The 17,724-nt window shown below is 44.1% G+C and overlaps 1 protein-coding gene across 2 annotated transcripts in view; it reads right to left on the bottom strand.

The window, feature by feature from the left end:
- Window positions 1-15,942, bottom strand: part of MSL2 (MSL complex subunit 2) — a 38,422-nt gene extending 22,480 nt beyond the window's left edge. The window contains exon 1 of one of the 2 annotated variants that reach the window (XM_060099642.1): window positions 14,817-15,942. In XM_060099642.1, the coding sequence (XP_059955625.1) occupies window positions 14,817-14,958 (142 nt within the window). In that variant the 5' untranslated portion in view covers window positions 14,959-15,942. Of the gene's footprint in view, window positions 1-2,118; window positions 2,183-14,816 lie in introns of those variants that run through there. The other variant, XM_060099644.1, reaches the window with a different exon arrangement.
- Between the last annotated feature and the right edge of the window lie 1,782 nt (window positions 15,943-17,724).

Genomic DNA, 17,724 nt, shown 5'->3' with positions numbered 1-17,724 from the left:
GCACCTGATAAGCCAGGTTTTATCGGATCTTCCATACAATTCAGTACTTTCTGTCAAGTATATACCCTGTGAAAGCACTGTACTAGACATGTTTATAAATTTAAGGATAGAAAATACTTAATCTATTCACAGTGAACTATGCCTAACCATAGACAAATTGTAACACAGTATACCAAAAAAATTAAGCTGTTATGATAACCATAAAGAGAACAAAATTGTCCCTTTGCGTTATCTTATGTTGTTTCCTTTTCACTACCACCACTATTCCGGCCTCTATAATATGGATACATCTGATATCCTTCCTAACTGGGTTTCACCACACTCCAATCATCAATCCTATATTCTATCCCGAAACTAACCTTTTTTAAAACAAAATCTATATATAACATCCCTCTCCTACTTAAAATATTTCTCAAACACAACAGGGATTTGCAAATTTCCCGACCCATATCAAGACGGGGGGGAAGCGGGGGGGGGGGGCATAAAATGCACATTACAAGGCCCTGCCCACAGAGATTCCAATTCAATCAGCCTGATATGATAATTGGGAATCTGAATTTTAACAATCCCTTTAGGTTTGATTTAGGTGGGCTATAGAGCACACTTTGAAAAAGAACAGGTCTACGAGGTAGATGTCAAATTCCTTAGCCTGGCATCAAGGTTCCCTGCAAAAAGGCCCCTGAGTTACCACTATAGGGCATGGATGGAATCTCCTACAAGGACTCTTCGTTTTAGAGATAAACTTTTTTTTCTGCAGCATAAACGAGCCAATGTTCTCTCCCTCAAGCCTTGCTGAAAATGTTCACTTTTCACCATTCCTCCTGGCCTAGCTCAAGCACCATACTTCCTAGTTCTCACTAGACTGCAACAATTTCTGCTGCCTTATTCTACAGTACCATACTGTCTGCCCTAAATCATTATTTAAACTGGTATTATTAACTTTTCAGTTGGTTTTATCATATAACAAAGGCTGATGGATCAAAGCTCTTTTCTTCTCTCTCAGTATCCAGAACAATGCATTTAGAGTCCTTTCCCTAAGGCGATTTCACTGTACATAAACATAGACAAGTAGGAACTAATATTTTAGAACTAATTTTGGAATACTAAAAGGGTAAATTGTGAAAAGGAGATTTTTCTTAGGGAAAAAAAACAGCAGTTAAATTAATATATGTGACATAAAAAAAGAGTATCTGCCAGAACACAGTACTAAATATTGTTCTTCCTTAACCAGCCTACTAGATACATGTTCCCTAAAGAATTCTTCCCAGATCAGAGAGAACAGGTAAACTTAAGTACCAAGAAAAAACTGGTAAACCAAACTCTGCTTTAACCCCAGTGAGGGTTGCCCAAACTTTGACCCAGTTATTCAAAAAAGAGTTATGTGGGGGGAAAATCTCACTTACTGTTAATTTCTGAAATTTTTACACATGTGACAAAGTTAACTTACGAGTAAGTTAATACTACATCAATATTGGTAATAACATTAAGTGCCTCTAACACACAATAATTGCTGGTTTATTTATGTCTTCCCCATAACACTGAGCAACATATGGGTAGGGGCCATGTGTCTTAATTCATCTTTTTATTCCAGCACTGAGAACATCACGGTGATTAATAAAGATTTTGTGAGCAAAAAAAAAATTTTTTTTTCAAGATAAAAAAATGATAGTGATTCTCCAAAGATGATATACAAACAGCCAAGAAGCATATGCAGGAGCGAGGGGGAAGATGGCGGAAGAGTAAGACGCGGACATCACCTTCCTCCCCACAGATATATCAGAAATACATCTACACGTGGAACCACCCCTACAGAACACCTACTGAACGCTGGCAGAAGACCTCAGACCTCCCAAAAGGCAAGAAACTCCCCACGTACCTGGGTAGGGCAAAAGAAAACAGAAAAAACAGAGACAAAAGAATAGGGACGGGACCTGCACCAGTGGGAGGGAGCCGTGAAAGAGGAAAAGTTTCCACACACTAGGAGCCCCTTCGCGGGCGGAGACTGCGGGTGGCGGAGGCGGGGAGCCTTAGCACCGCAGAGGAGAGCGCAGCAACAGGGGTGCAGAGGGCAAAGCGGAGAGATTCCCGCACAGAAGATCGGTGCCGACCGGCACTCACCAGCCCGAGAGGCTTCTCTGCTCGGCCGCCGGGGTGGGCAGGGCTGGGAGCTGAGGCTCCGGCTTCGGGTTGGAGCGCAGGGAGAAGACTGGATGCGTGAACACAGCCTGAAGGGGTTAGTGCACCACGGCTAGCCGGGAGGGAGTCCACGGAAAAGTCTGGACCTGCAAGAGACTTTTTCTTCCCTCTTTGTTTCCTGGTGCGCAAGGAGAGGGAATTAAGAGCGCTGCTTAAAGGAGCTCCAGAGACGGGCGCGAGGCGCGTCTGACAGCGCGGACCCCAGAGACGGGCGTGGGACGCTGGGGCTGCTGCTGCCGCCACCAAGAAGCCCGTGTGCGAGTGCAGGTCACTCTCCACACCTCCCGTCCGGGGAGCCTGTGCAGCCCGCCACTGCCAAGGTCCCGGGATCCAGGGACAACTTCCCCGGGAGAACGCACGGCGCACCTCAGGCTGGTGCAACATCACGCTGGCCTCTGCCGGTGCAGGCTCGGTCCGCACTCCATACCCCTCCCTCCCCCCGGCCTGAGTGAGCCAGAGCCCCGGAATCAGTGGCTCCTTTAACCCCGTCCTGCCTGAAGGAAGAACAGACGCCCTCACCCTCCGGTGACCTACACGCAGAGGCAGGGACAAATCCAAAGCTGAACCCCAGGAGCTGTGCCAACAAAGAACAGAAAGGGAAATCTCTCCCAGCAGCCTCAGGAGCAGCAGATTAAATCTCCACAATCAACTTGATGTACCCTGCATCTGTGGAATACCTGAATAGACAACGAATCATCCCAAATTGAGGAGGTGGACTTTGAGAGCAAGATTTATGATTTTTTCCGCTTTTCCTCTTTTTGTGAGTGTGTACGTGTATGCTTCTGTGTGAGATTTTGTCTGTATAGCTTTGCTTTCACCATTATTCCTAGGATTCTATCCGTCCGGGTTTTTTTGTTTTTTCTTAAAAATTATTTTTTTATTTTAATTATTGTATTTTACCTTACATTATTTTATTTTGTTTTATCCTTTCTTTCTTTCTTTCTACTTTTTCTCCCCTTTATTCTGAGCCGTGTGGATGAAAGGCTCTTGGTGCTGCAGTCAGGAGTCAGTGTTGTGTCTCTGAGGAGGGAGAGCCAACGTCAGGACACTGGTCAACAAGAGACCTCCCAGCTCCACGTAATATCAAACGACGAAAATCTCCCAGAGATCTCCATCTCAACACCAACACCCGGCTTCACTCAACGACCAGCAAGCTACAGTGCTGGACTCCCTATGCCAAACAACTAGCAAGACAGGAACACAGCCCCACCCATTAGCAGAGAGGCTGGCTAAAATCATAGTAAGTCCACAGACACCCCAAAACACACCACCAGACGTGGACCTGCCCACCAGAAAGACAAGATCCAGCCTCATCCAGCAGAACACAGGCACTAGTCCCCTCCACCAGGAAGCCTAAAAAACCCACTGAACCAACTTTAGCCACTAGGGACAGACACCAAAAACAACGGGAACTACGAACCGGCAGCCTGCAAAAAGGAGACCCAAGGGCTTCCCTGGTGGCGCAGTGGTTGAGAGTCCGCCTGCTGATGCAGTAGACACGGGTTCGTGCCCTGGTCCGGAAACATCCCACATGCCGCAGACCGGCTGAGCCCGTGAGCCATGGCCGCTGAGCCTGCGCGTCCAGAGCCTGTGCTCTGCAACGAGAGACGCCACAACAGTGAGAGGCCCGCGTACCGCAAAAAAAGAAACAGGAGACCCCCAAACACAGTAAGATAAGCAAAATGAGAAGACAGAAAAAGACACAGCAGATGAAGGAGCAAAATAAAAACCCACCAGACCTAACAAATGAAGAGGAAATAGGCAGTCTACCTGAAAAAGAAATAGTAAAGATGATCCAAAATCTTGGAAATAGAATAGAGAAAATGGAAGAAACATTTAACAAGGACCTAGAAGAACTAAAGATGAAACAAGCAACGATGAATAACACATTAGGGCCTCCCTGGTGGCGCAAGTGGTTGAGAGTCCGCCTGCCGATGCAGGGGATACGGGTTCGTGCCCCGGTCTGGGAGGATCCCATATGCCGCGGAGCGGCTGGGCCCGTGAGCCATGGCCGCTGAGCCTGCGCGTCCGGAGCCTGCGCGTCCGGAGCCTGTGCTCCGCAACGGGGGAGGCCACAACAGTGAGAGGCCCGCATACCAAAAAAAAAAAAAAAAAAAAAAAAAATAACACATTAAAAGAAATTAAAAATACTCTAGAAGGGGGCTTCCCTGGTGGTGCAGTGGTTGAGAGTCCGCCTGCTGATGCAGGGGACACGGGTTCGTGCCCCGGTCCGGGAAGATCCCACATGCCACAGAGTGGCTGGGCCCATGAGCCATGTCCACTGAGCCTGCACGTCCAGAGCCTGTGCTCCGCAACGGGAGAGGCCACAACAGTGAGAGGCCTGCGTACCGCAAAAAAAAAAAAAAAAAAAAAAAAAAAAAAAAAAAAAAACTCTACAAGGGATCAATAGCAGAATAACTGAGGCAGAAGAACAGATAAGTGTCCTGGAAGATAAAATAGTGGAAGTAACTACTGCAGAGCAGAAAAAAGAAAAAAGAAAGAAAAGAACTGAGGACAGTCTCAGAGACCTCTGGGACAACATTAAACACACCAGACAGTCTCAGAGACCTCTGGGACAACATTAAACACACCAACATTCGAATTATTGGGGTTCCAGAAGACGAAGAGAAAATGAAAGGGACTGAGAAAATATTTGAAGAGATTATAGTTGAAAACTTCCCTAATATGGGAAAGGAAATAGTTAATCAAGTCCAGGAATCACAGACAGTCCCATACAAGATAAACCCAAGGAGAAACACGCCAAGACACATATTAATTCAACTGTCAAAAATTAAACACAAAGAAAACATATTAAAAGCAGCAAAGGAAAAACAACAAATAACACACAAGGGAATCCCCAGAAGGTTAACAGCTGATCTTTCAGCAGAAACTCTGCAAGCCAGAAGGGAGTGGCAGGACATATTTAAAGTGATGAAGGAGAAAAACCTACAACCAAGATTACTCTACCAAGCAAGGATCTCATTCAGATTTGATGGAGAAATTAAAACCTTTACAGACAAGCAAAAGCTGAGAGAGTTCAGCAGCACCAAACCAGCTTTACAACAAATGCTAAAGAATCTTCTCTAGGCAAGAAACACAAGAGAAGGGAAAGACCTACAATAACAAACCCAAAACAATTAAGAAAATGGGAATAGGAACATACATATCTATAATTACCTTAAATGTAAATCTATTAAATGCTCCACCAAAAGACACAGACTGGCTGAATAGATACAAAAACAAGACCCATACATATGCTGTCTACAAGAGACCCACTTCAGACCTAGAGACACATACAGACTGAAAGTGAGGGGATGGAAAAAGATATTCCATACAAAGGAAAACCAAAAGAAAGCTTGAGTAGCAATTCTCGTATCAAACAAAATAGTTAAAGACTATTACAAGAGACAAAGAAGGACACTACATAATGATCAAGGGATCAATCCAGGAAGAGGATATAATGGTAAATATATATAATGGTAAATATTTATGCACCCAACATAGGAGCACGTCAATACATAAGGCAAATACTAACAGCCATAAAAGGGGAAATCGACAGTAACACATTCATAGTAGGGGACTTTAACAGCCCACTTTCACCAATGGACATATCATCCAAAATGAAAATAAAAAAGGAAACACAAGCTTTAAATGATACATTAAACAAGATGGACTTAATTGATATTTATAGGATATTCCATCCAAAAACAATAGAATACACATTTTTCTCAAGTGCTCATGGAACATTCTCCAGGATAGATCATATCTTGGGTCACAAATCAAGCCTTGGTAAATTTAAGAAAATTGAAATTGTATCAAGTATCTTTTCCGACCACAACGCTATGAGACTAGATATTACAGGAAAAGATCTGTAAAAAATACAAACACATGGAGGCTAAACAATACACTACTTAATAACGAAGTGATCACTGAAGAAATCAAAGAGGAAATCAAAAAATACCTAGAAACAAATGACAATGGAGACACAACGACCCAAAACCTATGGGATGCATCAAAAGCAGTTGTAGGAGGGAAGTTTATAACAATACAATCCTACCTTAAGAAACAGGAAACATCTCGAATAAACAACCTAACCTTGCACCTAAAGCAATTAGAGAAAGAAGAACAAAAAAACCCCAAAGTTAGCAGAAGGAGAGAAATCATAAAGATCAGATCAGAAATAAATGAAAAAGAAATGAAGGAAACGATAGCAAAGATCAATAAAACTAGAAGCTGGTTCTTTGAGAAGATAAAGAAAATTGATAAACCATTAGCCAGACTCATCAAGAAAAAAGGGTTCGAGAAGACTCAATCAACAGAATTCGAAATGAAAAAGGAGAAGTAACAACTGACACTGCAGAAATACAAAAGATCATGACAGATTACTACAAGCAACTCTATGCCAATAAAATGGACAACCTGGAAGAAATGGACAAATTCTTAGAAATGCACAACCTGCCAAGACTGAATCAGGAAGAAATAGAAAATAGGAACAGACCAATCACAAGCACTGAAATTGAAACTGTGATTTAAAATCTTCCAACAAACAAAAGCCCAGGACCAGATGGCTTCACAGGCGAATTCTATCAAACATTTAGAGAAGAGCTAACACCTATCCTTCTCAAACTCTTCCAAAATATAGCAGAGAGAGGAACACTCCCAAACTCATTCTATGAGGCCACCATCACCCTGATACCAAAACCAGACAAAGACATCACAAAGAAAGAAAACTACAGGCCAATATCACTGATGAACATAGATGCAAAAATCCTCAAGAAAATACTAACAAACAGAATCCAACAGCACATGAAAGGGATCATACACCATGATCAAGTGGGGTTTATTCCAGGAATGCAAGGATTCTTCAATATATGCAAATCAAACAATGTGATACACCATATTAACAAATTGAAGGAGAAAAACCATATGGTCATCTCAATAGATGCAGAGAAAGCTTTCGACAAAATTCAACACCCATTTATGATATAAAGCCCACAGAAATTAGGCATAGAGGGAACTTTTCTCAACATAATAAAGGCCATATATGACAAACCCACAGCCAACATCGCCCTCAATGGTGAAAAACTGAAAGCATTTCCACTAAGATCAGGAACAAGACAAAGTTGCCCACTCTCACCACTCTTATTCAACATAGTTTTGGAAGTTTTAGCCACAGCAATCAGAGAAGAAAAAGAAACAAAAGGAATCCAAATCGGAAAAGAAGAAGTAAAGCTGTCACTGTTTGCAGATGACATGATACTATACATAGAGAATCTTAAAGATGCTACCAGAAAACTACTAGAGCTAATCAATGAATTTGGTAAAGTAGCAGGATACAAAATTAATGCACAGAAATCTCTGGCATTCCTATACACTAATGATGAAAAATCTGAAAGTGAAATCAAGAAAACACTCACATTTACCACTGGAACAAAAAGAATAAAATATCTAGGAATAAACCTACCTAAGAAAACAAAAGACCTGTATGCAAAAAATTATAAGACACTGATGAAAGAAATTAAGGATGATACAAATAGACGAAGAGATATACCATGTTCTTGGGTTGGAAGAATCAACGTTGTGAAAATGACTCTACTACCCAAAGCAATCTACACATTCAATGCAATCCCTATCAAACTACCAGTGGCATTTTTCACAGAACTAGAACAAAAATTTTCACAATTTGTATGGAAACACAAAAGACCCCAAATAGCCAAAGCAATCTTGAGAACGAAAAACAGAGCTGGAGCAATCAGGCTCCCTGACTTCAGACTATACTACAAAGCTACAGTAATCAAGACAGTATGGTACTGGCACAAAAACAGAAAGATAGATCAATGGAACAGGATAGAAAGCCCAGAGATAAACCCACGCACATATAGTCACCTTATCTTTGATAAAGGAGGCAGGAAGGTACAGTGGAGAAAGGACAGCCTCTTCAATAAGTGGTGCTGGGAAAACTGGACAGCTACATGTAAAAGTATGAGATTAGATCACTCCCTAACACCATACACAAAAATAAACTCAAAATGGATTAAAGACCTAAACGTAACGCCTGAAACTATCAAACTCTTAGAGGAAAAAATAGGCAGAATACTCTATGACATAAATCACAACAAGATCCTTTTTGGCCCACCTCCTAGAGAAATGGAAATAAAAACAAAAATAAACAAATGGGACCTAATGAAACTTCAAAGCTTTTGCCCAGCAAAGGAAACCATAAACAAGACCAAAAGACAACCCTCAGAATGAGAGAAAATATTTGCAAATGAAGCAACTGACAAAGGATTAATCTCCAAAATTTACAACCAGCTCATGCAGCTCAATAACAAAAAAACAAACATCCCAACGCAAAAATGGGCAGAAGACCTAGACATTTCTCCTAAGAAGATACACAGAGTGCCAACAAATACATGAAAGAATGCTCAACATCATTAATCATTAGAGAAATGCAAATCAAAACTACAATGAGATATCATCTCACACCAGTCGGAATGGCCATCATCAAAAAGTCTAGAAACAATAAATGCTGGAGAGGGTGTGGAGAAAAGGGAACACTCTTGCACTGTTGGTGGGAATGTAAATTGGTACAGCCACTATGGAGAACAGTATGGAGGTTCCTTAAAAAACTACAAATAGAACTACCATATGACCCAGCAATCCCACTACTGGGCATATACCCTGATAAAACCATAATTCAAAAAGAGGCATGTACCAAAATGTCCACTGCAGCTCTATTTACAATAGCCAGGAGATGGAAACAACCTAAGCGTCCATCATCGGATGAATGGATAAAGAAGATGTGGCACATATATACAATGGAATATTACTCAGCCATAAAAAGAAACGAAATTGAGCTATTTGTAATGAGGTGGATGGACCTAGAGTCTGTCATACAGAGTGAAGTCAGAGAGAGAAAGACAAATACCATATGCTAACACATATATATGGAATTTAAGGGAAAAAAAAGTCACTAAGAACCTAGGGGTAAGTAGGAATAAAGACAGAGACCTACTAGAGAATGGACTTGAGGATATGGGGAGGGGGAAGGGTAAGCTGTGACAAAGTGAGAGTGGCATGGACATATATACACTACCAAACGTAAAATAGATAGCTAGTGGGAAGCATCCACATAGCACAGGGAGATCAGCTGGGTGCTTTGTGACCACCTAGATGGGTGGGATAGGGAGGGTGGGAGGGAGGGAGACGCAAGAGGGAAGACATATGGGAACATATGTATATGTATAACTAATTCACTTTGTTATACAGCAGAAACTAACACAACATTGTAAAGCAATTATACTCCAATAAAGATGTAAAAAGAAAAAAATAAAAGAAGCATATGCAAAGATCACCAACATCACTAATCATTAGAGAAATGAAAATCAAAACCACAATGAGATATCATCTCACACCCATTAGGATGGCTACTATCCAAAAAACAAATGAACACACTCACACACCAATAACAAACCAAAACAGGAAACACAAGTGTTGGCAAAGATATGGAAAAACTAACTGGAAACCTTGTTCTGCTGGTAGGATTGTAAAACGGTGCAACCACTATGGAAAATAGTATGGAGTTCCTCAAACAATAAAAATAGAAATACCACACAATGTTGCAACCCTACTTTTGGGTATATATTCAAAAGAACTGAAAGCAGGGTCTCAAAGAGTGTTTACACACCCATGTTCTTAACACTATTCACAACAGCCAAGAGGTGGAAGCAACTCAAATGTCCAACTTGGATGAATGAATAAACTAAGCATAGTGTATACATACAATAGAATATTATTCAGCCTTAAATAGGAAAGAAATCCTGTCTCATGCTACAACAGGGATGAACCTTTAAGACATTATGCTAAGTGAAATAAGCCAGTCAACAAAGACAAGTATTGCATGATTCTACTTATATGAGAAATCTATAGTAGTCAAATTCAGAGAGACAGAAAAGAGAATGGTGGTTACAAGGGGTTGGGGGGAAGGAACAAAATGGTGGTTGCTTGTTGGGTACACAGTTTCAGATTTACAAGATCAAAAAGTTCTGGAGGGGCTTCCCTGGTGGCGCAGTGGTTGAGAGTCCACCTGCCGATGCAGGGGACACGGGTTCGTGCCCCGGTCCGGGAGGATCCCTCATGCCGTGGAGTAGCTGGGCCCGTGAGCCATGGCCACTGAGCCTGCGCGTCTGGAGCCGGTGCTCCGCAACGGGAGAGACCACAACAGTGAGAAGCCCGCGTACCGCAAAAAAAAAAAAAAAAAAAAGTTCTGGAAACCTGTTTCACAATAATGTAAATATACTCAACGCTATTGAACTGTACACTTAAAAATGATTAAGATGGTAAATTTTACATTATATCCTTACTACAATAAAAAATTTAGTGATTTTAAGTACAAGAAAAATAAAATCTTAAGTATCAAATGAACTCACACTTGAGAAAAATAAATTATAAAACAGTATAATGCTTAACGTACGATTTAACAAATGGCCTTTTAATTTAGCCTCTAAAAGGTATGTGGTTTAAAATAAATCACGCTAAATGTTCAAACTTCATTTTAGAAGATTCTTGCTATTTATAAATTGTTTGCTCAGTCAAAAACAAAGTATTTCTGCTAAAAGAATCAGAACTCCAGAACTGGAAGAGATTCTTGAGATAATCTACTGCACTAATTCCAAAGTGGGCCCACAAACAATGCCAAAATGAGAAAAATAAGGAAAATGAAAGTAGTCTTTCATAAAGCTAAATCTATTTAATTTTAAAGTATATACTTTATTCTGAGAGCACATCCTTCCTACTTTTAACCTTGTTCTTTTTATTGGCAGTTTCATCCATTCAACAATGCTTGTTCAGCCAGGAACTGTCACGTGCAGGGCTACAATAGTGAACAAGACCAGCAAGACTCTCACCCTCAGGGAACCACGTACCTTGTAGTGGAATGTGAGAGTAGCAGTAGTAAGAAAAGATGACAGGATTTGCTTTTTTAAGTCCTTAACATTCAAAACAAAAACTTAGTCAGCTTAGGTCAGTGGGAAACACTATTCTCCAGCTCCTTCCTATTTTATAAATAAGAAACTGGATATCCAAAAGTTCCACAACTCTTCAGTAAAAGCCAAAACCACTTTGTTTCTAGAATTTAAAACATCAGGGAGGGGTTTCCCTGGTGGCACAGTGGTTGAGAGTCCGCCTGCTAATGCAGGGGACACGAGTTCCTGCCCCGGTCCGGGAAGATCCCACATGCCGCGGAGCGGCTGGGCCCATGAGCCATGGCCCCTGAGCCTGCGTGTCCGGAGCCTGTGCTCCGCAACAGGAGAGGCCACAACAGTGAGAGGCCCGCGCACCACAAAAAAAAAAAAAAATCAGGGAAATATTCATGTCCCTGAGATTTGACCATGATTAATTTACAGGACTCCAAATATCTCAGAGAATACTATTTTTCCACTTAACATGTCCTTCCAGTTCTAACAGTATTTGATTCTACATATCAAACTTGTTATGTCTTTTGAGAATATAAAAGCTTAATAAAAAACTTAAAATCCCTAGGGCAGAATTTATTGAGTTTCATGCCATCAAAAGAAAATTCATTCTACATACTTCGTGATAAATGATAAGGCAAGTCCAACGTTAAGAACAAGGGGAAAGAACTGACACAGAAATAGTACCCACAGTAATACTGTCTTGGTCACTGTTTCTGTGGCCTAGAAAGTACAATAACTCTCTGGAGCATTGCTATCCCATTCACCAGAAACTTCAGAAAGTTTAAACATACAAAGCAACTGAAAAACAAGCAGTGATAATCAGCTAATTAACATTTCAAAGAACAATGGTAACAAAACCTGTAGTTCCAGTGAATAATCTAGGTTTGACTATATTTGACCGGACAGTTCAATCTCTTCTCTCACTTCCCCCTACCTTTCTCCACCTCTGAGCAAGGGTGGCACAAAGTCCACAGACTTGTTCTCATGGGTTCAAAAGGTTTTTCCCACTTAAAAATAAACTCACATATAACACAAATTTGGAAAAACAAACTTAAAGAAGATATCATCCTCTTTTGTAGATACAAGAAATTCAGGCAAAAAGTTAAAGTAACTTGCCTAGACCGAAAGTAGAAAAGTTTAGACTTGTACCTAACTGCAAAGTTCATAGACCTTTTTTCCCTCCCTCACCTCCTCTCACTTTCTTTCTCTGAGTCTGTCATAAACACCTACATGCTATTCATTGAACAGGAGAGAATGAGGCAGAAGGAACACAGAAATGTACAAAAAAATAGTATTTTCCCTAAGATAGAATAACTTGAAAGAGTTAAAAGCACCTGTGACAGAACAGAGACTTCACTGGGGGGGGGGGGAGCTGATGAGTTAGACCATACACAGAAAGAATATATTTTAGGCAGAAGGAACTTCACAGAGCAAAGGTGGGGAAAAGAGAAAGAAGACATAAGGCATGTATGTTCAAAAAGACAAAAATATCCAACTGGCTGAAGCTGAGAAGTTATTAGAAATTAAGAGGGCAGTTAAATACAAAGCTGAAAGGGGAGGTTTGGGTCAGACACTGGAGGACCTGCTGAAACAAACTCCCTATTTACAGCGCCAAGATAGAATTAAAACTTAACTTTTACATATCTATTATCCTAATGAAATAAGACTTCACATGCCCTATTAACTGGAAGGAGTTTATGCTTTCCAGCTAGGAAAAAGAGTCCAGGACAGAATCTGACACAAAGATGAAAACTGTTGGATCTGAACTCAAATAACTGGGTTTTTTCCCCCATCTCTTCATAACCACAGACTTATGTCCAAAGAGATGAGGGGAAAAAAACTGAACCTACATCCACATTGCTGAAATTTTATGCAAAAACAACAAAAAAAAGCGACAGTTGGACTTTCTAATGTAGCTTTATCTTTAATACCAGTTTTTAAAATCCAGGTTAGATTCTGGGAAAATGTTCAGTTAGACCACAACTGTCCTGAAGCTACTGATAAGAACTTAAAATTCCAAGCATCTGCAAAACTACCATTTCCCTCTTTGAGAGCTAAGTCCCATCCACCATGTAAAAAGCAGACCTACCAGATCTTCAAGTGTTACCTGGATAATGACATCACTCTCTACTGCAGTTCTAGCAGGCCAGGATGGGCTGGTCTATGCCCTCTACATCACCACAGTAGCAATTCCCCCACCAAAAGAAAGGTTTGCGTTGAAAGAAGTTATAGTAGCCCCATATCCTCATTCCACAAACTATCAAAAGCTATGAAGACATAAAAAAAAAAAAAGCACTCCATTAAAAAAAAAAGTGAGAGTGGGGGGGCGGAGTACGCTGAAACTAAGCAAATTCTTATATTTGTAAAATATAAGCGGAAAAGAAACTTTGAATCTAGCCCCAAACTCTCATTTTACATGTTAGGAAACTGAGGCCCAGGGCAATTAAGTGATTTACCAGGGCAACTGCTTCTCTATAAAGGTGTTAAGTGTCGGTTACCAGTCAGAGTAGCACTTAATCGCTTGTAAGCGTTACTTAAATGTTTATTAGATTAAGAACCCAATGTGCAAAAGAACACTCTTCACCTCTTCTGTACCCCTCAGGGCTTTGCCCCAGAGCTATACGGAAAATGCTGAATGAATCTCAAATGAATACCATTTCTCCCTTCAGCCACTACAGTCGCAAAATTTCTCTTAAGATAAAGCTGAAATGCCTGAATTTCTCAAATTCTGACTAAACAAGTGTATCAACAAAACCTCAAAAGTTTTGGCGAGGTAAGAATATGAAGTGGAGTATTACTGTTTTGGTTTTGCCAGTTACCCTTTCCTTTATGTTAACGTTTTCAGTCTAAGTTTTTTCAAAAATAAATTATTATATGCACACAATCACTGAGATAATAATCACAAATTATTATCACTTTTGAGACACGGATTTATTAGACAATTTAGCATATCTTCATCTCTCAAAAATAACTTGAAAATATCCTGCCCAGCACAAAGTAATACCTCTTGAACAAAAACACCCAAAATAACCCTCTACCAGGCCACAATATAGTAAAACCACAAAAAAACGTAATCCTGTAAAAAATCCCACCAGCTAAAAAGCACTGAACCATCAGTCTGCCCTGGCTCACTGTTTATCGTCAAACTGTCAAAGCATTAGAAGAACCCGGGGGGGAAAAAGTTCCGCACCGACTTCACCGGCTATACCACCACCCACACACAACACGTTTGGGGAAATGCAAACACGCCACATGTAGGTGTTGTAACCAGGTTTAACCACGTTTAAACAAGGTAGGTATTAAGTCAGCTCTGGTATCAAAAGCTTAAAAAAAAAAAAAAAAAGAGGGGGACAGCAACATAGATGCATCTTTCACCTCTTTAAAAAAAAAAAAAACACCAGAAATGACCCAGGCGAATTTAACAGTTTTGAACATTGAGGCCGCTGTACAGAGCGGTTTGGAAGGGTTCTTTCTGAAATGCCGGAAAAAAGTTCCCTGTCGAGTTTCAAAACTAAAGACCGCCAACGACCGCACAAATAATAAAAGTTTAATACAAACTACCCCGCCGTCAAACCGTTCCTGCTACCATCGCCCGGAGTTTTTTTAACACCAGCACTGAAAGGGGAACAATGAAAAGCGTCTCACCGCAAACGCAGCACGAGAGGGACTGTCGGAAGTAAGGCAAGAGCCTGTTAATCTCGGTAAACGCCTTGGGGTCTCCGGCGTCGTAGTTGAGCACTAGGCGGCTCGCGGAAACGTAGAGAGCAGTAGCATTCACGGGGTTCATTGCAGACACTTCGACACCGTTGGCTCTCGGTTGAAGAGAAATTCCGGATCCAACTTTGTAAGCAGCCAGGGAACAATGGCGAATTTGCAACAATTCGGAGGAAATCGGGGGAGAACCACTGGCCCAAGTTGTCACCAAAATCCGTACAAGTTTGTAGAGCTGCAGCAGTCCTCCCACACATGGGGCCTTGGCGCCCCTCCTCCGTCCCTGAGAATTGCAGACCAAGGGGGAAAAAAAAGAGAGAGAGAGAGAAACCAGCGTTCGAGTTTGTCCCGAGCGGCCGCGGGGCGCAGAACGCGGCGGCTTCGGCGCTCAGTCTAGCCCCGCGGCTCGGCGGGCGGCCTGCGTTCGAGCTGCATCTCGGGACGCGAAGGCACCTCCTGTGGTCGAGCTGGGCGGTCGCGGGAGCAGGCCCCGGCCCGGTCCAGGGGCGGGCACGCTTCTCACGGGCTGCAGGGCCCTTACTCCATCACAGCGCCCGGCGCGGAGGCAGCGGCGACGGCAAGGACGGCGGTGCGGTCGTCGGATTCCTCGATCTAGTGCACCGAGCCGCGGCGGCGGCGAACGTGGCTGCTGCGGCTGGCGGAGGCCGCCGCCGCTCTCTCCATATCGGACACGCCTGGCTCTCCGCCCCGGCGATTACAGCCCGGCAGTTCCCTGAGGTGGCGAAGCGGACAGGAGAGGCCCCCGCCAAAGAGGGGAGGGCCGGAGAGGAAGTGCGCGGGCCGGCGGCGGCGGGAGAGGGCGGGGAGCAGGCCCGGCCGGGCCGCGGCGGCGGCCCTCGCTCCTCAGTCGCTTACTCCGAGGTCACCAGGCGCAAGCGCCGCCCCCTCACTGCCCGGCCATCTTCTCCGCGCGGCACACACGGACGCCTCCTCCGCCAAGCACCACGGTCGCCGCCGCCCACGGCGCCCACCCGGCCGCGGCAGAGGCTGAGGCGAGCGCTCACACCGCCAGGCCCCGCCGCCGCCCAGCGCACACAGCAAGGCCCCGCCGCAGGCCCCTCCCCCCGTGCCTCGCCGCCCTCACCCCGACTCCACGCGCCACTCTAGCTCGGTAGCGCCCGGGCTGCTGCGGCCTTAATGTATCCCGCGGGCTGTGCGGCGCCTCACACCCTGCCGGCGGCGACGACCGTTACCCCAACGGGCAAAGCCACTGTCATCCCCGAGACTCCCCCGCCGCCGTCGTCGCTAGCGCTAGCACGCATGCGCAGACCACACTCTCACCCCTCCCCCCCACCCTTTGCTTTCCCTTCGCTTCCCTTTTCCCCTGCTTCTCCTCTAAGAGCCCCCTCCACGCCCTCCCAGAGCTACCGGCTCGCTCTGCGCATGCGCATTCCACTACCCAGCTCCACCGCCTTTCGCCCTTACGCGTGCGCTTTGACCGCCCACCCAGAAAACCGGATAAACACATCAGCCCGCTCACGCCAGCCCCTCCCCGCTGCCAACCCACCCTGAGCTCATTGCGCATGCCTGGCTCTCCACTTACGGCTCTCTGTACAGAGCATGCTCCCGGCGAGCCGCCTGCTCTTTCCGCCCCTCCCCCATGCGCTCTCAAATTCCCTCTTTGGCGTGTGGGTTGTGGTGAAACATTCGTTAGTTGACCCATCTTTCCCCAGTGTGGGCTGTAGGCTTCTCGCACTACACTGCTTCCTCGGTGTCCGCCAACGCGGAGGCCCTGCTGGGTCGCGCCATGTGGCTCTCTGCGCTGGCGCAACGCGGCCTCTCCTCGCCCTGGCTGACTGCGAAGTGAGGAGGAAGCCCCGCACCGCCCCAAGCCCCGCCCTGGCGGCCTTTCTCCTGAAACCGCGCTTCCCGGCCGCCGAAAGGGCGCTGCCGCTCCTCGCCGACACTCGCCCAGCCCGGAAGGGAGGCGACGAGCGACGTGGCTGTGCGCCCAGAGGGCGTTCGAGCTTCAGGGTCTTGATTGGGGCCGCGGCCCGCGTCGACGGCAGCCTGAGGCCTCTGAGGCCCGGGCAGGCCGTCTGAAGCGGCGGTGCCCGGACCCCCCTGCCCCTCCTGCCCTTGCGAGCGGGCTCTTCCTGCGGCCTCTGGTCCCTGGAGTACGACTGACGCGGGCAGCCCGGCCTTCCGGGGTCACCGGCCGGGACCGCACAGAGCTGTCCACGAGAACAGAGTACAATTTAAAAACAAAACGAACCTCTCTTTTAGCTCCTTTAACAGACCTAGCCCCTCTGTGTGAACAGATCTCTTAAAGAACCCATGGTCCTGCTTTAGAACCCAAATCCTTGAAAGTATTATCTTTTTTTAAAACAAGTTTTGGCCTTGTGTTTTTGCAAGAGACCAAGGACACTGAGATACAAATAAACAAAGCCTAAATTAACGTCTGATTCCCCTCCCCTCCAAAAGGACAAAACCTCCTTTAAAAATAGAAACAGCGTAGGAATCATTATCTCTGGATACACCAGAGCTCTTCAGCATAATTTTTTGCCCATTGTAAATGCTCTACACATGTTTGCAAAGTAAGATTTATGACGTATGTAAATCTTTAGCGGCACAAATACCTGTTAGTTTTAAAGGCTTGCCACTTAGAGTAGAAATGAAGAGTTAAGATAAGGGAACCCATGTAACCTCTGATATATAATTTCTGTTACCATTTGAGAACAGGTTTATTTTCTTTACAAGTCCTAGCATATTATCAGTATGTAAGTATTAAGCAAAAATAATCTATTTTCCTAATTTTGTAAAACGAACAAAGCTGTGCAAAATATATTTGGTCGTCTTTTATCTAGAAAATGACAGTCTA

Source organism: Mesoplodon densirostris, chromosome 5 (assembly GCF_025265405.1).
Source record: "Mesoplodon densirostris isolate mMesDen1 chromosome 5, mMesDen1 primary haplotype, whole genome shotgun sequence".
NCBI classification, from domain to species: domain Eukaryota; kingdom Metazoa; phylum Chordata; class Mammalia; order Artiodactyla; family Ziphiidae; genus Mesoplodon; species Mesoplodon densirostris.
Note: the sequence above shows the minus strand (reverse complement) of the source record. Positions and strands in the feature narration are given on the sequence as shown.